This window comes from Orcinus orca, chromosome X, assembly GCF_937001465.1.
Source record: "Orcinus orca chromosome X, mOrcOrc1.1, whole genome shotgun sequence".
Classification (NCBI taxonomy): domain Eukaryota; kingdom Metazoa; phylum Chordata; class Mammalia; order Artiodactyla; family Delphinidae; genus Orcinus; species Orcinus orca.
This window is the reverse complement of record NC_064580.1, coordinates 3,046,078-3,073,544: the sequence shown is the minus strand read 5'-3', so window position 1 is coordinate 3,073,544 and position 27,467 is coordinate 3,046,078. Positions and strand designations below refer to the sequence as shown.

The 27,467-nt window shown below is 41.4% G+C and overlaps 1 protein-coding gene across 1 annotated transcript in view; it reads right to left on the bottom strand.

Annotated features, from left to right (window-relative positions):
- LOC125963098 (uncharacterized) overlaps positions 1–27,026 on the bottom strand; it is a 34,019-nt gene extending 6,993 nt beyond the window's left edge. Inside the window, exons 1-3 of the mRNA XM_049704937.1 lie at positions 26,821–27,026; positions 26,207–26,346; positions 20,922–21,034 (exon numbers count right to left, since the gene is read on the bottom strand). Of these exons, the coding sequence (XP_049560894.1) occupies positions 20,922–21,034; positions 26,207–26,346; positions 26,821–26,916 (349 nt within the window). The 5' untranslated portion in view covers positions 26,917–27,026. The remainder of the gene's footprint in view (positions 1–20,921; positions 21,035–26,206; positions 26,347–26,820) is intronic.
- Positions 27,027–27,467: the final 441 nt, after the last annotated feature.

Below are 27,467 nucleotides of genomic sequence, written 5' to 3'. Positions count from 1 at the left end.
GGGATCAAACCTGCGCCCCTGGCAGCGGAAGCGCAGAGTCTTAATCACTGGACCAGCAGGGAAGTCCCTCTGATTCACTTTTCACAACGTAGTCGAACAATTTCATCTTTGCTCTCTCCGTCTGCTCTTCAAAGATTTTCATTCCAATTATCAGGAGAAGGCATTTCTAAAGTGGCACACATCTTGTGTTCAGTGTTCCTGCTTTACTCCGTTTATCCACCACGTAGTTAGAAAGCGGCTGATAAAATATCTATATTTTATAACGTCCGCTGTCTCAGACACATAAACTCTGTCAGCCGTTACGGATGTTCTGCATTTATTTTGCATAGGAACGTATTGCTATTAAAAATAAACACAGACTTTTTAAAATTAATTGTTATTAGCACGTAGTTGATGTACAATGTTGTGTTACTTTCTGCCGTTTCACAGCAAAGTGAACCAGTTATACATACGTATACCCACTCTTTTTAGATTCTTTTCCCGTATAGGTTACGACAGAGTATTGAGTAGAGTTCCCTGCGCTATGAATAGGTTAACACAGATTGAATAATTGTATATACATCTATTTTTATACAAAACAATGTTGTATACATATGTCAAGTTATTTACATAATTGTCTCACTGTTTTCAGTGAGGGACTCCAAGTTTTGAAAATTTAATATATTAAAGCCATGTTTCTGAAAATGTTTTCAGGTGCTCCTAGGTGTAACTAGAAAAACAAATCAGTGTTTTGCGATTAACTAGGTCTGGGAACCTATGAGACATGGTTATTTCCTCTCAAGCGTCCAGATCCATTGCCCCGTGTGACTCTTCATGGGTGGGATAGGGAATGTTGTTTCCGCAGCGTCTTTTCCCCACCATGTACCATCGGAGACCAGGTTCCGTGGAGCCCCGTTTGGAAAGCTTTGCACTGTGGCTTTACTCCTCGCGGTACCGGCTCGTCAATGGCTGACCTGCCTTGTTGGATCAGACAGGGGTGCACATGTGGAAGATGAAAGCGCCTTGTGTGTAAGAACCCAAGAGAGGTGACAGGACCAACACACTCACGTCCTCAGCAAAACTCTTCCGTACGTGGCTGCAGGACACACGTACTCCCTCCTTCTGAGACTATGCTTCACCTCTTGCCAGGGAGCATCTTCCCCAGCTGTGTGCACACCTGCTTGCCCTAGAGATGGGCACTGCAGCCCTGTTTCCTGTTATCTTTTTTTTTTTTTTTTTTTTAACAATACGCGGGCCTCTCACTGTTGTGGCCTCTCCCGTTGCGGAGCACAGGCTCCGGACGCGCAGGCTCAGCGGCCATGGCTCACGGGCCCAGCCGCTCCACAGCACGTGGGATCTTCCCGGACCTGGGCACGAACCCGCGTCCCCTGCATCGGCAGGCGGACTCCCAACCACTGCGCCACCAGGGAAGCCCTCCTGTCCTCTTGATCCAGGCAGAATGGAACGCTGATCAAGGAGCAGAAAGGTCACTGTTTACCCTGTTCCCTGAAATAACAGGGCATCAAACAGGAAATGAAATCCATGCGGCCTTCAGCTCAGGAGTTAAAGCTTATTTGGGGATGCGGAATCCAGCCCACATTCCACAATTAGCCAACAGGGTAGCCAAGAATACACACCAATTTTGCAGCATAACACGAAGGAAAAAATCAAATACGTGTAACAGAAATTTATCTCATTTGTACTGATCAGGACCTGAATTGGAATAAGCGTACATAATTGATGTACTGGAAACCACTCACATTATACTTGCTTTGTGAGGATAAATTTAGATTTTTATTGAAGACTGCTAAACATGCCTCCTTCCTTCCTCTGATTAACCTGAACTTCTATCACTGAAATTGGCCTCATCATCTTGGTATAGCAAATATAAATGCCTTATCTTCTAATTTCAAACATAATCATCTCCCTGCTTGCATACTGATAAGAAGGTAATCAAAGTGAGACATCTGTAACAGTTTATGTCCCTATAAATATTACCAGTGTATACTTGATGCCTTTATTTTTCAGAGACAAATTTCATGGCTATCTACTTCCCCATGTAGAACTGTCAATGGACAGTTATTTTCCTTTTCATTATGAGTATCTTTCATTTTTACATCTGCCATAGGTGACAAATTTTGTAGAGTCAACGAAAAGATGATTCTTCCTAAAGAATAGGCAGGACAGTAGAGAATTAAAAATGAAAGAACAGAAACATAACATGTAACCACATTTTGCAGTCACATTTCTAAATGTACTTTAGCTTTAAATCTATTAATAGCTTCTTTGCTTAGGCAAGTCAGGAAACCAATCTCTAATTTTGTCTTTTGTCTTGTGTATCATGTCTCAAGTTTAGAGTAGTTGGGCTGGAGAAAATTTGTCATGTTCACATTTAGAAAAGGGTAATAAAAAATCTTCTAATGAATTTAGGCGTATCTTTTTTAAAAGTCGTATTTAAAGAATACCATTAAATCGTGAAAGGACTCACCTCCTTGAGTTAAGTTTTGTTTTCATCTGTGTCCCATTAATTCTCAAACACGAAATCATTTCCACTTCTTGGTCACTGAGAAGCAAATAATATTACAATGGTACTGAGTATCTAATTTTGGTTTGTTGCGAAAACTTGGTTTTCAAGAATCTTTTAAGCCACAAGCAAACAACCTAGGTGCTCAGAACTTTGTAGGACAAATTCTTCTCGAGAAACTACCTCCCTAGATTTTTTTTTTCTTTTTTCCTCCCAAGATTTTTAAAGAGCATGACGTTAAGATATGTTCTGAAATTATTCAACCCATATTTAATGTGTGCATATATATGCATAAGCAGAAACTTGCCTCTCTGTAAGTGGTAGAGTCTATTGTAGGGACAGCTAAGGTTTTCTCAAGGGCAACTTCAAGCTGGATTAGAATACTACCATCTTTGTAGTTTAATATTAAGTTGATCTATTTCTGTTAAGATTACTGAAAAAATGTTACTTCATAACTTTATGTATTTATGGCTTATAGGTTTGTTATATAGTCAAGACCAATATTGATTAATATTTCATTTATCCTCTGCTTCACTGATGGTCTTTTTGTGTGTGTGTGTGTGGTACGCGGGCCTCTCACTGCTGTGGCCTCTCCCGTGGCGGAGCACAGGCTCCAGACGTGCAGTCTCAGCGACCATAGCTCACGGGCCCAGCCGCTCCGCGCCATGTGGGATCTTCCCGGACAGGGGCACGAACCCGTGTCCCCTGCATCGGCAGGCGGACTCTCAACCACTGCGCCACCAGGGAAGCCCTGATGGTCTTGATAGACTCTCAAATTTCAGTTTTTTCCACTTTCAAACCCACTGTAGTTCTCAAGGTCATAGAGACTGCCATTCACATATTTTTTCAATAAGGTCTTTACCACACCGCTTTCTTACAAAGTCATCATTAGATAAATTTCTTACCATAACTTATCTTTGTGTGTGTCTACATTGCGTGTGTTTCCATGAGTAAAACTGTAATCATCAAATCTGTATCTGTAGAAACCTTAATTGAGGTATCTATCACTATCGCCATCTATGTTTGCATCTATGTCTATCCATATCTATCTAATCTGTATCTGCAATGAGATGATAAATAACCAAAGTCTTTATAGGTGGTTGTAAATGTTATAGTTGGGAAAGACTTTTCTTTTTTTCTTTGTAATTGCCTGAGTTTTATGTTTATGTCAAAAAGGTATATATTATTTTGGAATGCATAAGAGAGGAAAGGGAAAAATTCCATTTAAAATGTGATATTGATGCTATAGTAGTGACTCCCCATAAGATATATAAAATAACTTCTGTTTTAGTGCTCTGGAAATAAGGCATGGTCTCTAGCCATTCTGTAAATAGGCTCTCTTAACTTTAAACCAAGAATTGGGAGTAAGAAATGAGGAGTTCATATGTACGAGGAATATTGGTAGAAGTTTACAACCCAATGTTGAGGCTTTATTTCCAGGAAATAAGAAAAATATATTTGCATTCAAAAGCATGATTTCTTTTTTTTAGGAACTGAAAAACATCTAGAGCAGTGTTTATTTATACATCGATCTTGATGGATAAATCCAAACAATTTAAAATTTTAAACCCAACCATACACAGTTTTACTCTTTTATACAATACGCACATATCCTTGGGTCACTTTCGTTCCCTAACTATAGTAAATGAATCATAATCGTATTCATGATTATTGCATTATTGTATGTGATTTTAAGAATTTTTGATACATGATCTAATTATTCATGGTTGGCCAAGAGTAGGATATAGGGGCCGTGCTCTGTCTTTGGGATCAGAATTTACTGCAATTTTTATGTTCTTTTCTGGTCACTTCCTTTGCACCGTCCCTTACAAGGTACTATTTATAAAGCAGTACAGCAATTCATTTGACAGTCTTGAGTTCCTCTCTCTCTCCCTTTCCTTCTCTTTGCTAAAATTCTTAAAACTCAATTAGTTCAGTTTTGGTAAAGGTGATTTAAAGAAAAGAAAAAAAAAAAACTTGGGCACGGCTAAAAGCAGTAAAGTCAAAGATTTATTTACAAAGGTTCATTCTGCACCAACCTCCTGGCTAACTAAATGGAATCGTTTCCATAATCACATGGCTTTTCTGGTCTTTGTCTCAGTAATACTAATACGGTTTTATCACCATTAAAAGCAAAAAGGACAATGTAATGCCTTCCTGCTGTGGTTGATGAACATGTTGTTTGCATATGTGACCCTTCCTTCCCTCTCCCTCTACACAATTTTAATAGTATCTGTTCTTCTAGTCACCTTTTAGCAGCGTTTATGGCATGTAAATAAGTAACATCATGGAAACTGCATCCCTTGTCCTTTGACCTAGTGACAACATCTCCTCATGTCTGGTCCTGCTAGCATTCTTCCCTCTGCTTTTTCTCAGTTCATACACGAGAGTCTATTACTGGACACATTTAATTCCCAGAAGAAAAAATTAAAACGGCCGTTATGCTCTATGATTTCAAATTGGTGAAAACTTTGGAAGTCTGCTTGGACAGCAAATCTCATGTTTGGGCTACGTTCTAGCTTAAGCTATGTAACCAGATTTTTCTAACTTATAATAGATTCTTTTTAAAAAATTCATTTTACTCAGATAGAGTTAATTTACAATGTTGTGTTAATTTCTGCTGTACAGCAATGCGATTCAGTTGTACATATATATATACACATTCTTTTCCCTATTCTTTTCCATTACGGTTTATCACAGGATAACAAATTCTTATATATTCTGCTTATGCTTCTTAACCAGCTGCTAGCGTCTTTGAAAACACACTAGGATGCAGGAGAGTTATCAAACATGGTTTCTCTCATCTGCAATAACCAGGAGCCAATATGTCCCTTCATGGTTACATCTGAAGCCACTCCACTCTCAAGTGAATCCAAAATTTGACATTTCCCACTCTAAGCTCAGTTTAGTAATTTTCTGTGGATTTGGAATTGCAGTGTATGTCTTAATTCACTACGGACATATTTAACATATTAATTTTTCTTTAATTCCAGGATTTTAACATTTATTTTAAAATTAGATGACTCCATGCAAGAACTGTTATACATTTATATAGAAACCACACTTTTGTGGTACTGTCCTTGAAAACGGCATTTTTTTTTTTAGAGTATTTGATAAATACATGTTTCTTGAATGACTGAATAGAGAAGTGATAAATAAAGAAGATCTTGGTACATGTTTAAATAATCGTTATCAGAAAAACCCTTAAATGTTAAATCTGTTTTACATGCGTACATAAAACTCATGAAAAACTATATATACCCTATAATTCTTACCCTTTTGGACAGGGATGTATATATGTGCATATATGTTGTATGTATGCTTCTTTGTGTATATACACATATATGTGTATATATGTACAGACACCCATTTATATGTATGTAATCATATATATCATTGTGTATGTTGTTGTTTTATGTACATTCTTATGTGTATAACCTATGTATGTCCACACAGGAACGTACGCATTGTGTATTTTGCGTATCTGCGGACACACGTCATTTTTTCCTTTTAATTTTCCTCCGTGTGGTCACCAGCCACACAAATGGTGGAGAGAGCCATTCTCATACGTTCTCAACATTTCACTTAGATGATCAGAAAAATGAGCATTTAAATAGGAGACTATTAACTCAACCGTTTAAGCAGAAAATGTTCCGACAGTCATCCAAAAATAACTTCCCTCATACCACTTTCTTTTTCATTGCAGGAAGCGGGGGTTTGTAGACCATGATGTTCTCCTGGAAAGTATGACGTTTGCAAATAGGTACCAGTCAGCTGAAAGTGAGCACAAAGACTTATTAGGCTTCTGCGGTTGGCAGTTGACTCACTCAGTATGGCCTTGATTTTTTTCACCTATTGTCTCGATTTATTTTAGAAAGAAAGCGAAGGGAAAGGGAGATTTTAGACTTAATTAAAAAGACAAGTTTGGTTTTTCTCACTTGAAGCTGCCATGAGAGACGGCACTCGCTCACAAAGAGGAGAAGAGAGGCAAAGGGCACTCGTAAAAGCCAACTTTTCACGTTTCAGCGAAGCTTGTTTAACACATGTTTGTTTCCTTCTGTTTTTGATCATCTTTAAAGATAATGTCTGAATGGCTTCTACACTAAGACATAACTAAAAATTAGATTCCACGAAAAAAAAAAAGCAAGAATGCTTACCTTTGAAATATTAGGTACTCTCTTTTTAGCTCTTCGTTGGTTGGTTGGTTGGTTGGTTTTCTCTTTCTTAGGGCCCTGGAAAGAAATTGTTCGCCCTGGAGCTAATAAATTATCACAAAAAGAGCCTGTCCATTTCTTTTATTCTGGTCATTGAAGGCATCTGATTCAGTGTGGCTGCTCTAAGAATGATAGACTTGGAGCTTTTATTAATTTCATTGTCGAAGTGCTTTCCCAGTAGGCCACCTACAGAACACCTAACAGAAGGTCCTGAATTGTAGGAGACAGCCAAATGAATTTGGACAGACTCTCATCTGCTCTCCAACTGGACAAGCAGTTAATGGCTGGGGTTAAAAAAAAAAAAAAAGTGAAGCTAAAAGGAGACATTTGCTAATAGACAGCAGAACACGTTTAAAGGGGAGAGTTTGTAATTAAATGCCTTTCATTTGTTGTAGAGGGCTAATGTCTCCTGGAGCTTGACTTCAAAATGGGTCACTTCGCCTCACACCAGAAAACATTTCTTCAGCACAAATGTCTAAGGAGATAATATGAATTTCCTGAGACATGCAAAGACTATCCTTCAACACATGGGTGTCAAAAGCATAACCAGTTCACAGTTCATAAACGTGTGAAAATAGAATTGCTCATCCATTTATAGATAATTACAGTATCATATATTTCTACTGATCTTCCCAATGGGCTATCTGAAACAATAAGACATTATTTTTGCTGAGTCTTGGACCCCGATCCAAGGTCATTCTCTTACCAACCCTTTGTTTCCAAGACTGAGAGACCCTCCCACCCCACCCCCAGATCACAAAGAGACTTCTGTGGAGCCCTTTTAAGACTGTTGTATGAACTGTCATCATCTTTGCATGAACACTCATTCTGTAGGCTCCCATGTTGTCAAGCCACAGTACATGAAACAACATGACAGGTTCTGACAAACAATCGTTAAGGAAATGCCTGGGACTTGCTGACTCCTCAACATAAACAAATATTCGGTTTCAAAGCTTTAACTGACATAAATTAAAATGATGCCTAGTTTTGTTTAAAGTTATAATTACCAGAACAGCTTCTATGATTTAAAGAAAGACGCAATGAACAGCATGGTGACTATCATTAATAGTACTGCACATATACTTGTCATTTGCTTAGAGCGTAGATGTTAGGTGTTCTTATCTCATACACACACACACACGCGCGCGCGCGCGCATGTGCGCGCGCATACACGGTAACCATGTGAGGAGATGTTAATTCACTTGTTTCTTATTAAAACAGGAAGTACCATTTAGTCTTTGACTAATCCTTCCTGACAGCTTCTTAACTCCCTGTAACCTGGGAGAGTTCATTGATCCACATTGATATAAGCTCAATCCAGTTGCAATAGATACCTCTTCTCCAGGATTTGATATATTGTCAACTCGAGAAAGATCCTTGAAAATGATTTTTAAAGATAACTTTTTTTTTAATGGTTCATATTTCCTCCCTGGTGCCTAAGGTTGCTTCCATTATTCGAACTGCAACCGTTTCACTTAAAATTCTTAAAACTATTTTAATGGCCTGTCTCACTGGTCAAACTTCTTATAACCATTGTATCTATCATTCTATATATATATTTTTTTAATTAATTAATTAATTAGTTTCTTTTTGGCTGGCTCGGGTCTTGGTTTCTGTACACCGGCTTTCTCTAGCTGCAGTGAGGGGGGGCTGCTCCTCATTACGGTGCACGGGCTTCTCACTGCGGTGGCTTCTCTTGTGGTGGAGCACGGGTTCTAGGCCCACGGGCTTCAATAGTTGTGGCACGAGGGCTTCAGTAGCTGTGGCTCGCAGGCTCTAGAGCGCAGGCTCAGTAGTTGTGGCGCATGGGCTTAGTTGCTCCCCAGCATGTGGGATCTTCCTGGACCAGGGCTCGAACCCATGTCCCCTGCATTGGCAGGCGGATTCTTAACCACTGTGCCACCAGGGAAGTCCCTGTCATCATTATATATATATATATATATATATATATATATATATATATATTTTTTTTTTTTTTTTTTTTGCGGTATGCGGGCCTCTCACTGTTGTGGCCTCTTCCATTGCGGAGCACAGGCTCCGGACGCACAGGCTCAGTGGCCATGGCTCATGGGCCCAGCCGCTCCGCGGCATGTGGGATCTCCCCGGACCGGGGCACGAACCTGTGTCCCCTGCATCGGCAGGCGGACTCTCAACCACTGCGCCACCAGGGAAGCCCGTCATCATTATATTTAATAACAACTGTAGAGACCTTGCTTTCATTCAATAAGAAGTCCATTTATGTTGCAAATACTTTGAATAGTGTCTCTTCCCATCACCGTTATACCCCAAGGGAAAAGGGGTTGTATAATTAACACATGAATCAGTGTCTGTCCACCCAATCATATCTACTTAAATCAGCAGAGCTTCATTGTCTTCAGTAAGTGTTGTTGTTTTTGGCTGCATTTCTCCTGTGACCTATTGCCTCCTATCCTTCATCAGCTCTTGATGTCATTTTCGTTGGGTGCAAACAAATTCACTGAGAGCTCAGAGTTATGGAGAGTACAAGAGACACATGTTCCCATAGACTTTACTGGCAAAATATATGTGGGGAATAAGATAGCACATAGACACCTAAATGAAGCTCCGGATTTTATTTTTTTAAGTAGTTTGCATTTGATGTGGAGCAAACAATGAAATAGTTCAGAATGCTAAATTTCAAAATGTTCTTACGGATTTCCACTTTAAGAGCAGAGCAATTGAAAGAATGATGTTCAGGCAATAGGTATAGGTTCAGAAAAGGGAATTCAGGGGTGGAGCCCCATATGATTAATGAGGAGACAGCAGCAATGGTGATGACAGGTGACACAGAAGACAAATTCTATTCTGCCCCAATTAATGACTGAAAATGTTCTTGTTTTTCTTGCACAAAATAATGTGTTTTGAAATATTTGTTCTATCTGAGAAATACTTTATTAAGCAAAGAATTCTGCAGTACCATACTCACCTCAAGGGACGTGTAGTCTATTTACAAAAGAAACTAGAAAATTATATTATAAAATATTTTAAGGGAGATAAAGAATACAAAGGATGAACACATCACGAAGAACCAAAAAATAAAGAAGAAGAAAGTATTTGGATTAAACATGAAAGGACGGGTAGTCTGTCCTCAGGCAGAAATGTGGGTGTTTATCTTCCTTTCCAATACATATGTATAGCATATGGCCCCATCCTTTTTCAGTGATTTAAAAAAATACATTTTTTGCCAACAGTCTTTATTAGATTAATGAAAGTTTCTTCCATCACTACTTGGCTAAAAGTCATGTTTTAAAAAAATTCATAAATGTCTGTTGAATTTTATCATTGATTTCTCAGTTCATAGAAATGACCATGTCTTCATTTTCCCTCTCAGTGACTCTCGTTGAATGCTTTTTAAAGGGAAATCAATCTTTCAAGTGGCGATGATAGTTTAGCTTGTATCAGACGTTTCATTCAACCTATAAGAACTGTAAACAAAACACAGTCAACTCTTTGAAGTGACTGAGGAATGAACAAAAGCACACCAAGTCTGGCCAGGTATTGTCTCTTGAAATAAGGGAACACACTGGGTAAATTACACATGTATTTGCAACCACAAACATCATTTTAAAAGCTACAGATAAACAACAGTAGACAAATTAAAATAAAACCTTAAACATTACTTGACTAACGTGATACAGGTGAGGTTGGTGTCTACAGGGTAATGAAGTCCAAGAGACAGAAGAACTGAATCAACAGGCAAATAGAAACCTGAAAAACGCCAGACTCAAACCCACCCATGCAATTAACTTCGTTAAAAATAAATGAACTTGGGCTTCCCTGGTGGCGCAGTGGTTGAGCGTCCGGTTGAGCCGATGCAGGGGACGCGGGTTCGTGCCCAGGTCCGGGAAGATCCCACATGCCGCGGAGCGGCTGGGCCCGTGAGCCACGGCCGCTGAGCCTGCGCGTCCGGAGCCTGTTATCAGCAAAGGGAGAGGCCACAGCAGTGAGAGGCCTGTGTACCGTCAAATAAATAAATAAATAAATAAATAAATAAATTCAACACTCTGATAAATTAGAAGGCAGAAATTGACATTTTGGATTTAAAAAGGGAGACTCAGCTCCATGTATTCTAATAGCAGCGCATGGCATCTTTTGCTGCACAGACTCTCTTTCCGAGGGGTCTTAGGAAGTTGTGGGTAGGTTGCTCTATTTCATTGCTTAGTAGAACGCCATTGTGCAAATAGACCATCACTTTTTTATCCATCCTCCGTATGTTGGGCATCTGGGGATATTTCCAGTTTGGGGCTGTTGCGGATGAGGCCGCAGCTGGCATTCAAGAACAAGTGTGTTTGTGGACGTGGCTTGAATCATCTTGGGTAAATACCTAGGAGGGCAACTGCTGAGTTAAGAGATGCACTTAGATATTTAACAGAAGAAGGAAGGAATTTGCCAAAGTGGCTGAACTGGTTTACCTCCTCACCCGCAGGGCCTGACAGCTGAGCAGCCTCCCTTTTAAGAACCCTGTAGGCTCTATAAGGAGAAACACTGAGGAAGGGACACATGAGCTGTCTTTCCAAGTGCCTCTATTGGCAAACTCTTCTCAGAGCCAGTCTCAGTGAACTTGGTACACGAAATAAAATACCTACACTGTTACACAGCATCTATAAATAGCATAAACCAATGCCATGGTTTGGAGCATAGAAAATACACCCAATATTTCCCGCAGGATTTGTTGATCATCTTTGGCCTAGATATTATACTAGATCTTAAACCCCTATTAAAATGAAGAGTTTTGGGCTTCCCTGGTGGCGCAGTGGTTGCGAGTCCGCCTGCCGATGTAGGGGACACGGGTTCGTGCCCCGGTCTGGGAAGATCCTACATGCCGTGGAGCGGCTGGGCCCGTGAGCCATGGCCGCTGAGCCTGCGCGTCCGGAGCCTGTGCTCCGCAACGGGAGAGGCCACAACAGTGAGAGGCCCGTGTACCGCAAAAAAAAAAAAAAAAAGTTTTGTCTAATTTAGGAGCAGCAACCAGACATAACACCTTGTTTAAGGATTTATTTTTCATAATTTTAATCACTTTAATGTGTAAAATTCAGTGCCTTTTTGTACATTCACAATGTTCTACACCTATCACCTCCCTCAAGTTCCAAGGCATTTCATCATTCTCCCCCAGAAAAGTCACATTAAGCATTCTCGAAATTTCCCCCTTCCAGACCCATGGCAGCCAATCCCACTCCTGTGCACACATCCAAGGGAATTGAAACAGGTGTTGAGACAGGTACTTGGACACGACCCTTCACAGCGGCACCGGTTACAGTATCTAAAAGGTTAAAACAACCCCAAAGCCCATCAAAGGATGAACGGATAAACAAAATGCCGTCCATCCACACTGCGGACTAATAAGTCTTTATTTTATGTATTTATTTATTTTGGCTTTAAAAACCTCCTTCTTTAATCAAAGTCACGGAACCTCAACAGGGCGCAGTTTGCAGGAGCTCCTTTCCGGGAACTCCTTAGTCTCAGCCGCGACTAGTTGGGCGAGACTGGATGGGACCGAGGGCCCCGCCCCTGGGCCTGCGCGCATGTCCGCCGGAGCCTCGTGAACGTGCCGGGCCTGGAGCCTCGTCCCGCCTGCGCAGGAGGGCCCTTCCCGCGCCTGACCCCCGTCACGTGTGCCCGCCCTGCGTGCGCCGCCCGCGCTCACGCCACGCCGCGGCGGCGTCCTGACCCATCAACCTCTGGGCCAGCCTTCCCGCAGGCGCACTGGATGCCTGTCCTCCCCGCTCCTCGCCTGGTGCCTCCCGAAGGGACCCTCTCCTCGCTTCCACGCGCAGCATCTCTGCTTGCTGTGTGTCGGGCCAAACAAACTTGGTTTGGTGACCCATTGGGAAGCCAGCGGGAGGGAATCCAGAGGGACCTTTGCCCGAGGGTCGTGGCCCCCGGGGGGCACTGAGAGCTGCTGCGTGAGCAGCAGTGGCCGCGGGTCCCTTGGTTCCATCACCGGCCCCGGATCCCTTCACGGGCCACCGACCGCCAGAGCTCGCCTTGGTCTCCCAGGAAGAAGCGGCTTTCGGGTTTGTGTAGGAAGACGCCTTCGGGTGAGTATTCTTGTTACACCAACGCACCTGGCTCTAGATTGTTTTGCAGTTCTATGCAGGTCGTGGCTGGCGGCCCAGCGGGCGGGGTTTTGGAGTTGAGAGAAAAGGTTTCAGCTGCTGAGGTCCTCGTTGCCGGGGGAGAGGCCAGGCTCTGCTTTTTGGTCTTGTTTTGGTCTCATTTGTCCCTGATCCTTATATCTGGTTGTGTTGTTAAGAACAGGCTACTGGGGACTGAGGTTTTTGGTGACCGCAGCGAGGACCCTTAGATTTCATTGCTGTGACCGCTTGGAAGCGAAGCCCCTACAGAATAGGAGATGGTAAATCACCTTCCTCTTGTGATTCCCTTTAGGCTGCATCTTCCAAAACTGGGTGACTTTGAGTCATGAATCTATAGGAAAGGAAAGGATTGTTTTTTCCCCCTCCTCTCTCCCTCCCTCCCTCCCTCCCTCCCTTCCTCCCTTCCTCCCTTCCTCCTCCCTTCCTCCCTTCCTTCCTTCCTTCCTTCCTTTTTCTTAACACTGCATGGCCACACTACCCTTTAGGCTCCAGAGCAAAAAGGCCTGAATATAGACCCTTCAGTTATAGTACAACTTTGCAACTAGATTTATTTTGTAAACGGGAAGAAAAATGGGCTGAAATACTTGATGTACAGCCTCTGATGTTATCACATCAGAATAAACCAGTGCCAGTGAGGTGTAAAGTTAGGATCCAGCAGGGAACACAAAGGAGCCTGTTTTTCTTAATCCTAATGAAAATGCAGGTGACACATCTGACACTCAGACTCTGTCCAGGGCTCTGCGTTGTCACCTCCTGGCCGATCCCGGTGCCTTGTTTCCTGACCCCCGAGCCAGAGGTGGAAAGGCGGGGGCAGGGAGGTCTCACCCCAGGAAAGCCTCCTTTGGGGAAACAATTTTTTTTTTTCCAGGAAGAGAAGTAGACCCCATCCTCCCAGAGCATAGGGTTCTCTGCAGTGTCCCGGGACAGCTGAGGAGGAAGGTGGCCCCAGGCTCTAGGGTCAGGACGGCTGGACCTGACCTGACCTGGTGCTCACTGCTGGGCAGGTGGGCGCGCAGCCCCTGGTCAGTGCTTGTTGAGGGTGACCTCGGTATTGTGCTTTGCAGATACTGCATTTTTCACAGATCGACGCGTCGAGCAATTCTGGTGCCCATTTTCCCACGGCATTGCCTTACTTTCTCACCTGGCAGTCATTCTTGGAATATTTCAGACTTTCATTATTTGATCTGTGATGAGTGGTCTCACTACTCTGAGTTGCAGAAAGTTCAGGTGCTGGTTCGCAAGTTTTAGCAATAAAGTATTAAGGTGTGTACATTGTTTGGGCATCAGTCTATACCCATAACAGACTGAAGCATAGTGTCAGCAACCTCTGTAGGCACTAGGACGGCAAACAATTCGTGTGACTCGCGTTATTGTGATGGCGTGATTGTGACAGACGTGAACCCAAGATCTCTGCGAAGTCTGCCTGTCTCACGCCCGCGAGGGGATCCTGTGGAGTTCTGGGGGCAGGAATGGGTGTCCAGGATCACTGAGCCCCCCCCCCCCCCCCCGCTCCGCCCAGCACTGTGGAGAAGGGACAGCCTGTACCAGTGTGACAAGTGGGCTGGAGCAGAGGAGGGTCAGAGTCTCTCCCGGACCAAACTCTAGTCGGGCTCCAGGCGCTGACTCTGGGCTGCAGCGTCTGTCTTTTCGTTTTCCGATTTTAGCAAGATTCCTGCTGAGTCAGTTGAACGACAGCTCCCCAGGCTCAACATCAGACCACCCTCGCTAACTGATCAGAGTCTTCACCCCGCTTCCTCCCTTGAGTGAGGTCTGAGCCCCGGGCCTGTCATCAGCACAAAACCTGTAGCTGGGTTCCTGGGGTCATTCTGCTATGGTCTGAATGTCTGCGTCCCCCCAAAACTCATGTCGGATCCTCAAGTCCAGTGTGATGCTGTTGGGGGCCTTTGGGAGGTGATGAAGTCATGAGGGTGCCCCCCATAAGTGGGATTAGTGCCCTTAAAATGAGCCCCCAGAGAGCCCCCAGCCCCTCCCCCATGTGAGGACACAGGCGGAGAGGTCTGTGATCCAGAAAGGGGGGCCTCACCAGACAGCGCATCGTCTGGTTCTGGTTCATGGGCAGAGCCACATGTTCAGGTTGCAGACACTGTCTTAATTCTTGCTGTAAGATGACAGCGTTTGTAATGAGCTGGATGCATTCGTGAATGGTAGCTTGTTCTGCTGGGTTCAAATTTCCCACTCCAGCCTTCAGTTAGCTGACCCACCCACACGTGGGAGCTGTTTATGTGGATTTTATATCCTGCAACCTGACTGCAGTCCTTTATTCGTTCTACAAATATTTTGTCAAGTCTTTGGGATTTTCTAGTTAAACAGTGATGTCATCTGCACACAGGGACAGCTTTCTTTCTTTCTTTTCAAATTGTAAACATTTTATTTCCTTGATTTATTATATTGTTCTAGGTAGGTTTCTAGCACGATGTTGAATAGGACACCCTTGCCCTGTTCCTGATCTTAGGCTAAAATCATGCACTTTCTCAATATTGAATATGATGTTAGATGTAGACATTTTAAAGATGGTTACTATCAAGTTGAAAATTCCCCCTCTGTTAATAGTTTACTGGTTTTTTTTCATGAATTTTTACTTTCTTTCAAGTCCTTTTTTTCTGCATCAGTGATATGATTATATGATTTTCTTCTGCCTGCTGATGTGATGGGCTATTTTGATTGAATTTTGGATGTTAATCACCCTCGCATACCTGAAATACATCCCCTTTGGTCATGATGTATAAATCTATCTATCAATACACATATATACACACAGATATATAATTTTTGTAATTATTATGCTGAGGGTATTTGCATCTATAGTTATGAGAAATTTTTTTTTTTTGCGGTACGTGGGTCTCTCACTGTTGTGGCCTCTCCCGTTGGGGAGCACAGGCTCCAGATGCGCAGGCTCAGTGGCCATGGCTCATGGGCCCAGCCGCTCCGCGGCATGTGAGATCTTCCCGGACTGGGGCATGAACCCGTGTCCCCTGCATCGGGAGGCGGACTCTCAACCACTGCGCCACCAGGGAAGCCCTCCCAATAATTTTTATGATTAATATATTAAATTTTGCCAGTTACTTTTTCTTTATGTATTGAGATGATTATAGGAAATTGAATGAGTTTGCTAGGGCTGCCATAACAGTTACCACCAACTGGGCAACTTAAATGACAAAGTATTTTCTCACTGTCCTGGAAGCTCTAAGTCCAAGATCCAGGTGTTGGCAGGGCTGGTTTCCTCCGAGGCGTCTCTCTTTGGCTCGACCTTCTCTCTCTGTCCTTACATGGCCTCTCCTCTGTCCTCATGAATCCCTGGTGTCTCTTTGTGTATCCAAATTTCCTCCTCTTATAAGGACACCATCAGATTGGAGTAGGACCCATCCAATGGCCTCATTATACCTAATGACCTCTTTAAAGACTGCATCTCCAAATACGGTCACATTCTGGTGTATTGGGCATTAGGGCTTCAACATAGGAAATTTGGGAGGGGACATATTTCAACACATAACACTAACTTCCTCCTGGATACAGGTCTGTATAATACATACTTACTCTCTCTTATACTTACCTATATAGAAACCTTTATGACTAGTCTGTATGTCTTTATTTGTTCATGCTCAGCTGTAGACTTCTTTTAGTCTGCCTTCTGAGGTAAGGATGCTAGTCATCAATTCTCTACGCCTTCATCTCTGAAGGCATTCATTTGGCCTCCTTGTTTGAAGAATAGTTCTGTGGGATACAGGGTTTTTGCTGGGTAGCCTTTTTTTCTCTTTTAGCACTTTGAATATGCCATCCCACTGTTCTCCAGACCCCATCACATCCGATAAACACTAAGCTGTCAGTCATTTTGAGGTTCCTTGACTTGGTGGGTCATTTTTCTCGTGCCAATTTCAAGATGTTCCCTTTATCTTTGGCTTTTGGAAAATTTCCTATGATGTATCTAGATGTGAATGTCCTTATGTTTGTTCTACTTGGAGTTTCTTGAGCATTTGGGAGTAGAGATTAGTTTTTTGTTGTTTGTTTTCTCGTTGAATTTGGGAAGTGTTCACCCAATACATTTTCTAATTAAATTTGTGCTTTTTCTCTCTCTTTCCTTTCTGCGACTCCATTAGATATATGCTGATATTCTTAATGGAATTCCATAAGTCTGTGAGGCTCTGTTCATTTTTCCTCATTTTTTGTTCTTATTCTTCCTCAGCATGATCATAACTACTGACCTAGCTTCTGATTCACTGATTTCATTCTTCTTTCAGGTCAAATCTGCCGCTTAGTCGTGCTAGTAAATTTTTCATTTATTTTATAACTTTCAACTCCAGATTTTCAGTTTCTTTTTTTTTAAAAGGAAGTTTGATCTCTTTATCAGAAGCCTTTTTTGGAGGTGTGTTACTGTCATTATACTCATTATTTAAAAGTCTTTTTTTTTTCTTATTTGAAAATATTAGTAATAGCTGATTTTAAGTATTTTTCTCCTAGGACAATATCTGGGCCTTTCCATTAGATTATTTTCTATTTATGGGCTATCCTTGCCTCTTTGTTTTTATATCTAATAGATTTTTTGTTGAAAAATTGGACATTTTAGATCATTATAGAGTAACAAATTTGAATTCTGACTTTCTCTGGGATTTCCGTTGCTTCCATTTTTTTGTTTTACTGTTGTTATTTTTTTGAATGAGGGGCTCAGGAAACTTTGTTTTTTTTTTTTAGTGACCTGCCTGTAATAATTTTATAGAGTCTCTCTTCCCTGCAGTGTGAAGCCACTGATGTCTCTGCTCAGTTTGTTTTCTTTTCTTTTCTTTTCTTTTTTGTTTTCTCTTTTTGGCTGTGCCAGATGGTTTGCAGGATCTTTGTTCCCCGACCAGGGATTGAACCCGGGCCAAAGCATTGAAGGCGCTGAGTCCTAACCACTGGACCACCAGGGAGTTCCCCCACCCCTTTCTTTTAAATTCTTGTTTTTATTTTTAAGGCTGGCTTCTTAGGGGTTAGCCCTGAGTCAGCCTAGCTTAGTCGTCAACCACTGATTGTTCCGTTTTCTTTAAACAACTTGAGTCAACAAGGCATAAACATCTTGCCCTAGGAGACCTGCGTGTGGGTTGCAACATGCGTTCAAAGTGCACGCGGTTTACAGGGAGCGCTGGGCAAGTAGGTAACCAACGCCCTATTGTGTCTTTCCTGGCGCTGCTGCAGCCCTGCATGTGCATACAGCCTTCCAAATCCCCGGGAACATGCCAGAGGTTTCCAGAGTGGTCCAGGACTGTCTCATCTTTCCCATTTCCCTTAACGTTTTTCACCTAGTCTCTTGCCCGGTCCAGCACTCTGATGATTTGGGGTAGCCATGAGGCTCTTTTTCCCATCATTTCCCACCAATCAATTGCTGTTGATTTTGAAAACACCCCTGATACAGGATTCTTATGCACAGCTGCAAATCAGTCAGCGCACTCCATCAGCAGCAAGGCTGCTGGTCTTTGGAGAGAAGGTGGGACAGCAGCAGCCCTGAGTCAGACGCCACAGACCCTGTTCTTTTTAACCAACATTCAGTACTTTTTCTTGAGTAAATATTTTTTGTATTTGTTGTACACCCTTAACTAATTTCCAGAACCCTAACATAGTTGTCTGTGATAAGGTCATAGTTTTGTGAGTTTCACAGTTATCTCGTTGGAGGAGAGAATTCTATGGGCTCCTCATTCAGTCTTCCAGAAGTCCTGTACCAGCCTTCGGGCTTTTGTCACCTGAAGCTGCTCATGTAGCCCACGGGTGGATTGGTGGAAATCCATTGGTGGATTTCGGTTAAGAAAATGATGATCTCCTACATGCTAAGCATTTTGTTCATTGCTAGTAGGTCACTGGGAATTCTGTCTACCTAAGAAGCGACCCTGACTGTATGTAGGTATCCTGGTACTGTGGTCCCCTGATCATAACGGGTTCTGTAGAGTATTGGACTAATCATAATCTAATCATAATCGGGCTTTGTGCATCACATGTGCAAGGGCTTTGCTTTGCATCTTAACTAGACGCTCTCCCTATGGCTTAACCTCCTCAGATTTTAGCTTCTTTCTCGTCTTTGATGACTAATCATCACACTCTAAGGAAAAAATGAAGTTACCTCATTTCGGGACAGAGCTATAAGCATGTGAGGTGTGGTGAGAGGGTATCAGCTGGTGCTTCCTCTAAATTACAGTGTCGGTCATATTATACTGCATCCTGCCGAATCCTTAGGGCCACGCACACCCCCATAGCACAGGAATGCAGCTCAACCCCGTAATCATTGAGGTGTTTTCTGGTTCTAGTGAGGAAAGCACAGGCTCTTTTTTGAAGTAGTCTGACTAACCAGTCCCGCCTCTCAAGCGACATCTGGTGGGAGATTTATATCACATTATAAAAGCAGCATCTGTGATGTATTTTCTCTTCTCACCAAGACACTTCCAGGATTTACGCTACACATCCTAAACAGAATTATCTCCTGGTTCTTTGCTTACTCGGTTTTCTGCCGAGCTGCGTGCAAGTTTTCTGTGCATTGCAAGTATGCTCCCTTTCTTCATAGGTATATTGATCGATGTATTTAACCGTTTAGGAATCCAGTAACATCAACAAGGGCATAGGCGATTCATAGAAGGAAAGCCGTGAGTCCAGGATCATGACTTCCTGGGAAAGGAGAAATCATGATGTGAAGGGAAAGGCCGTTTTTATCTTCATATGGGTAATTCTGATGCATTAGCGACGCTAATGCTGCTTATAGCCTTAGGTCATTGTCTTCTACAAACATGAAAAAAATTAAAAATGTAGTTGAGCTGATTATGTTTAATATGATATTGGCTAGAGTATGAAAGAAAAAAATACAAGCGATTGCTGGGGGAAACAGTGGAAAAATTCTCCGACGGGACTCATTTCACAGAGCTCCGTCTATGTATGTGCCTGTGTGGGGTTGGAGAGAACGCTTCCACCAGATGCAATTAGTTGTGAGTGATCCTGTATTGGGTCTTATGCTGAGAGCTTCTAAGTTACGTGTTCACGGCTCCAAGACAGAAAATTACATACGGTGTAAGTCTGAAATGCTTACAGCTTCTCTAAATCTTATTTATAATTATAAAGCATGTTGTGGCTGCAAGATGATTCGTTCACACTGGGATTCACTAGGTTAATCATATTTCACAGTTTAGTGCTTCGCAAAATTTCCCCCCCTTTGTCTTCAAAGCATCCCACTGTAGAGTCTAGATCAGTGTGATTCTTTTGAATATTTAAATCCAAACACTTATCGAAGTCCTGGCCTTTGCCACCTTGCAAGTTGGACTGTTTTGTTATGCCATTCTTTTTTTTTAATTAATTTTTATGGAAATACAGTTGATTTACAATGTTGTGTTGGTTTCAGATGTACAGCAAAGTGATTCAGTGATACATATATGAATACAAATGTATACTTTTTTAGATTCTTGTCCATTATAGGTTATTACAAGATATGGAGTAGAGTTCTCTGTGCTCTACAGTAGGTCCTTGTTGTTTATGTATTTTATATATAGTAGTGTGTATCGGTTAATCCCAAACTCCTAATTTATCCCTCCCGCCCCCTTTTCCCTTTGGTAACCATAAGTTTGTTTTCGGTGTCTGTGAGTCTGTTTCTGTTTTCTAGGTAAGTTCATTTGAGCTCTTTTTTTAGATTCCACATAGAAGTGATATCATATGATATTTGCCTTTCTCTATATGACTTACTTCACTTAGTATGGTAATGTCTGCGTCCATCCATGTTGCTGCAAATGGCATGATTTCATTCTTTTTATGGCTGAGTAATATTCCATTGTGTGTGTATCCCATTCTTAAAGCAGTAAGCCCCAGGAAAAAAGCCTTAACCTACTAAGAAACTCGGGAGGTGTATGTATCATGTTTCTACCCACCCAACTGATGTTCTCAGTTCTTAGTTAGGACAGTTGTCTGTGAAAGAGCATGAATGGGGGGGAAATGATCATTGAAGTTCCTCTATTTCAAAGGATCATTTCATAACAGACTTTATAAAAGACGACTGTGAGAATAGGCAATTTGAATCGAGTATCCCAGTGGTGTGTTTTCATCTCGGACACACGTTGGCCTCTGGGACTTTACCTGTTGCAATGACATCTTCTGTGTTTTCCGTTGGGACACGTTTGTCCTTGGTCAGTTCCTCGAACTTGTTGAATTCTTCTTCACTGAGACTACTTCCTTTGGCGGGATTCCATAGCAAATAAGGCAGAAGAGATGTCCGTTAGAACCCTCCATAGTTTATAAAGTATGACCTGGGTCATAACTGTCTAATACTGTCTAATAAATCTCACCATCACCACCACCGCATCCCCGGCCCCTCCATGCTCCTCACCAGGTAATTTTTCAAGGGAGGTGCATCAGGTCTTCAGATGGTACCATGTGGTAGTGTCCAAATATTGAACATTTTATCACTTTCCTGTTCTTACAACTACTGAGAAAATTACAGACCACTCACCTGTGAGCTAAAGAAGCCCCACATTGGATACAGTCTCTAAAGGTACATCAGAGAACATAATGGCAGGGCCTGAGAGCTCAGAATTCCTCCAAACTCTGTTCCTTTTGAGTTTTGTCTACATTCTAGAATTTGTTTCCTGGCTTTCCTGAACGCTGATCAAGTGAATGAGAAAAAAAAATGCTGTGGAGTTTTCAGCAAAGCATACTGACCCCATCACACATGCTAATCGGGGAGAAAACTCACGCTTCGTCATTGTCCAAGACAAGCTTCAACCCCCATGCGCCTCCAGTGAGGATATAATATCGGAAAGGCTGAAAGGGATCTATCAGTGGCCCCGTGTGGTTGGCCAGAGGGCGGAATGATTGAGTTGACTGAGAACATTGCATCTGAAGGATTCAGTATGATTCCGTGGTTATTTGCAGAACATTGGGTTCAAGTCTCAACCATTATTTTGACGGTTGTGACAAAAATAAAGCATTTGTGGTTGAGAGGAAGGCAGTGATGCCTGGAAACTGGTGACTCTGCTGAACGCAAAGTTTAAATCTTGGCTCACTTAGGTGTCAGGACCTGGCTACTCCAGTGTGTGATATTTGGCAAGAAACTCATGGACCATCCTGGAATATTTTATCGGATCTCCAGAATAAGTGTGTATCATATTTTAAGAAGCCACTTGATAGAATCCCTAGTGGATGCATTTCATTTTTTTAGTAGACAACCTTTCAGCATCCCTGACTCAGCCAGCATGAAGTCTGAATTCCCATGTGTGAGCACCTTTCTGCTCCAGCGTACTTAATACAAAATAAGGTATATATGCACTTCTGTCCTTAATATAAAAATACAGATAATATGAACATATTTAGTTTGCGTAGAATAAGCTACAATATGTACTGACTACTTCAGTCAGGTGTGTGGTCTTGTTTTCATCGATGCTTTCAGCACAGATTACCAGCATGTTCTTTGATACAATAATCAGTTGGAAATAATTTCTACCCGAGACAGTGATAGAAAAAAAAATTCAAACCTCAATACAGTTAACTTTTTTCATTTTCAAATTGACATGCTTTATTTTTCACACACTGTGGTCAGTCTTTCCTTCAACGATGATCTCTGTCTCACCGATATTTCTCATAGTGTGTTGTTAGAACCAGTTAACGCACTTTTGACCAGAGATGTATTAATATGCCTTTTGTTACCCCGAATGTGATGGGCCGGAGACGTTTCAGTATTTATTTACATAACAAATCGCTGGCCACAGGCGTTAGTTTATGCAAAAACCCCCTGGTCAATAATGAGTTATGAGAGCTACTGAAGTAGGCAAGCTTCTTCCACAACCCTTCTTCTGAAGATGGTAAAGATTTCCAGTCCTTGAGACTGAACAGTCTGTGCACAATAGCAAAGTTGCTTATTGCAGAATTTGTAGATATATGATTGGTGGTGGACTGCAGCCCTCTCATACAAGAACACATGATTGTGTTACATTCTCAGGAATTTTGTGACCGAATTGTCAAGTACAGCCATTGTTAAAAAGTAATTCTATAAACTTAAATGAATCATATTAAAATAAAAGTTAATGCGTAACACAGTTATGCATAACATAACCACAGTTATTTCCTAGTATAAGAGGTAATAAAAGAGGTATAAATGAAGGTATTGCAAAATGTTGGAAATATATTCTCTGTAATGATTCCTAAGTAGATCCTGTTGCTGCATATCCACATTTAAAATGAAAAAATACGCATCAGACCAAGGTTAGAAGGCTACATTGTACATTTTTCTCCAGGAAAATCAAATATGTAGACATTTGATCACTTAATATTACAGTATTGATATTTGATAATCATTTCCAGTTATTTTAAACTATAGAGAGAGAAGTCTGTCCCAATGCCCACGTTGCTTTTAAATTATGTAAAAATTAGTTTCAGATTTTTGCTGTTATTTTAACTATTCTCATACTTATCTTTTGGATTTAAATTAATCAGGTTATACTTCTTAAACATGTTAATACAGAACTTTTAATATTTAAGAATTTTTTTAGTTAGAGCATATTTGATCATGTTGGTCAAATAAAAGATACAAAAAATTTTGAAAGAGATGGTATAATTTTAAATAGCTTTAAAAACTTCCGCATGCCTGAGGAACATATGAAATCAATGCTCTGGGACTTTTTCTCAGATACTGTCAGTAGCAACATTCCAAACTTGGACCTTATCCTGACGTTGTGTAACAAAATGAGTGCTTGGAAAATTAAATGTCTTTTTCAGGGTTGCATTTGTAATTAGTAGAAAAAATTGTTTACAGATCCAGACGTCTAGATGTCTTGGATGGAGCTAAGACTGTACATTTGAACACATTCTGTGGTTTTGAGAAGATGCACCCATCTGAAAAGGTCACACATTCACAGTCTGTTCCGTAAATATCTTTTTCTCTTCCTGTTCCCATTGCTGTGTGTTCTTGGCATATCCCATTAATCCTTAGAAACAAACAGAGAAGACGTTTCTGATTCCCCATCCATTCCTCAACACTTGAGGAACTGCAATAGTTACAATGCATTTTAATTGCTAAAAATTACAGATGTTTTTAATCTTAGGCTCATTTAATTGAGCCGCACTACTTGGTGCTTTATTTGTTCTATTACAGGGTTCCTCACCCACAGCACCATTGACATTTTGGCAGGATAATTCTTTGTTGGGGGAAGGGAGACTGTCCTGATCACTGTGGGGTGTGGAGCAGTATCCCTGGTGTCTACCCAGGAGATTCCAGCAGCTCCCACGTGAAACCAGAAATATCTCCGGACATGGCCACGTACCATCCGGGGAGGGAGGACAGAGCCACGCCCCACATTTAGGATTGCTGGTCCATTCCTTTAAACAGTCCCACTCTGTCCTTTGTCTCCATTCCAAAGACCATGTCTATCCCTCTGCCATAAATGTTGGTGTTCCTACAGACTCTGAAGTCACCTCTCTCCTGAAGCAAGTTGTTCAACTTCTGTGAATTCAGGTAGTACTTATTTAAGTAAGAAGCTTCAAATAGAATATCAATGAATGATAGACATACAGACAGAGATAGACACAGACACACACAGACATAGAAAGAAATGGAAATATATATTTACACGCCATGCACAGATCAGCTGTGTATAAATTCATTAACCACATCTCAAACTTATACCTCACAGGCACGTTTATTATTATTAATTCTTTTTCACAGTTGTTTTTCTCCACCTTATATGTTAGTCTGTCCTTTGGTTTAAGGGCATCACCATTTTTACAGATGGACAAATTCAAACTTGAGCATTTAATTTGAAAAATAAACTGTTGATACTCTAAATTTTTCTTAAAATGTTGATTTCAGTCACCCCGATATCTACTTCTTCCATTGCTCAAATTTTCCAAAATTATTTTACTGAGTACAGTCCCTACCATGTGAGTTCCTGGAGGACTAATACTTAGAAAATGAATTTTATGATTCCCTTATTTTAAAACCTACATCCGTGCTGACTTCCTACATAGTAAACATAAAATTAATACTTTTTTTTTTTTTTTTTTTTTTTTTGTGGTACTCGGGCCTCTCACTGCCGTGGCCTCTCCCGTTGCGGAGCACAGGCTCCGGACGCGCAGGCCCAGCGGCCATGGCTCACGGGCCCAGCCGCTCCGCGGCATGTGGGATCCTCCCGGACCGGGGCACGAACCCGCGTCCCCCGCATCGGCAGGCGGACTCTCAACCACTGCGCCACCAGGGAAGCCCTAAAATTAATACTTTTGATATAGGAAACTCTCCAGAACAAAGTCTGAGTTTTGTTTCCAGTTGGTGTTCTGGAATCCACTTCATACACATAGGACGTGACCGCACTGAAAATCCAACGTCCCCTGAATTCGCGATGCCTCTCTGCACACTTCTTCTGTTTCTCTGATTCTTGGTTTAAACTTTCATTTAGTGTTCAGTGAATAAATGCCACACACACCACCCCGTGCAAACCGTTTCCTACTCCCATGACTGGCACAATCGTTCACTTATCAATACTTCAGTATGACCTTTATCAGTGAGTCTTTTTGTTATTTTTTGCACGGGATGTCTGTGACCTTGATTCAGTTTTGAACTGTAAGGTGAGACATATTTTTTAATTTGTCATTTTTTATTCCCACATTTACACAATGCCTCCAATAGAATAAACATTCCATAAATGTTCATTTACTGCGTGAAAGTATTAATTTATTGATGGAAACTTGTCGCTAAGATGCCAGGTGAATAATCTTCTGTGTATAACCCTTCACACTGAAGTATACCATGAAAGCAACTGTATATAATCTCTTTCCAATATATGCAAAACCTGAAGAATCAAACACACAGATCCTAGGGATAGGAATGCTATTGCCATAACTTTCAGGCATTCAGGACAAGTCTTTCCTTACTGCCTTCATCTGAATTATTAATGACATAATTCCAACCGAGCTGCTCAACCAGTATGGCCTCTAAGAAGAGGCTACAGGCAGAGGTGCAGGGAGGGGGTTTGTGATGAGCTCTAAGGATATGACACCAAACCAAAAATGCTCTTCTATGAATAGAATTGACAGGCTCAAATTCGACAGCATCATCCAGAGACCTTTCACTGCAAATTTGAGCTTGGACCTCATGATCAGCTCGGTGCTTTGTGACGACCTAGAGGGGTGGGATAGGGAGGGGGGGAGGGAGACACAAGAGGGAGGGGATATGGGGATATATGTGTACATACATCTGATTCACTTTGTTGTACAGCGGAAACTAATACAACATTGTGAAGCAATTATAATCCAATAAAGATGTTAAAAAAATATTTCTTCCCATCCAAAAAATAAATAAAAATAAAAAATATTTGGTAGAAAAAAAAGAAAAGTCAATAGTTTTGTTGCTTGACGTTTAGGCAAATTCCACTTACTTGGTATAAAAAGTAATGTGGGTTGTTTCGCAGTTGTTGCTGCATTCAGTCCTATGGATATGACCCCTTAATGGGCCATTTTCATGTGTCTTGTCCACGTCATCGGATGCTGTGTAAATGGTGCGCCATTCTCCTGTAATCTAAAAAGGAAAGTTTCTACAAGAAATGTTAGTCAATCTCTTTACTGTTTTCTCACCAGTACCCAGCATAATCTTTGCTTCTGCTTTACCTCAGAAGACAAAGAAATTCAATCTTATTGAGCAAAGTAGGGTTCTACCCCCTACCTTGCAGAATAATATGAAATGAAATAGTGATTCCTACTCAAGCATAAAGGATAGAATTCAGAGTTTCTTGAAATAGCTAAAAGAATGCCATTAAAGTTGATGCCAATTCATCGCTATCTAAATGATAGCATATCATTTTTTCTTGCTATTTGCAGACAAATAAGATGAAAAAAATATAAAGAGCTGAAAGACAGAAGGGTTGTTTTATCCTCATGTAGATACATGGACCAAGGGATATATATATATGTAATCTGATCAGACATGTAAACATGAGTCTGTCACACACATGCACAACCAAGACCTCCTCCCAGATCAGCTCCTCTTGGGTACCTTTGAGAGAGCTTCCTCAGATGGAGGTTCCTGGTCAGCACACACCAGACCAAAGACAAGACTCAGCAGCAGAATCTTCATCTTCTTGGTTCTCATAATCCTGCTTCTGGAGAAGCTGAGGGTGTCCCAGTTGTTGGAGAGAATGTGAGTTTGTGCCACTCTTTATAGTATACGTCTCTTGTCATAACACATGATGAACAGTTGTTCATCATAAGACCTTGGTTACGTATAAATCATCTTACAGTATCCTGGTTGGCCGTTGACCTTTTCTGGCAATCTGTTGTTTTTATAAAGAGATGAGTTTTAAGAGAAGCCTAAGTGGATCCGGACATTTGGCCTGTAGTGAGAAATCACAGTCCCTATGAAGTATTTCAAGGACGGTAAGGTTTATTTTCTTTTATATGCTGAGTTTCCAAAATGGGATGAGCAGGCCAAGACACATATGCCCAACTCCTATATTATTTCTTTAACACTGAAGAGGTCTGTTGAAGCTTATTTTCTAAAACTAAAGATGTTCCTGTTTACTGGTTTAACAAGCTTAATACGTGGCCTCTATACCATGCATCGGCTATCAAGGCATTCCTCACAGGAGGCTGTGTTTATTTTTTTATTTTTTATTTGAAGTATAGTTGCTATACAATATTATG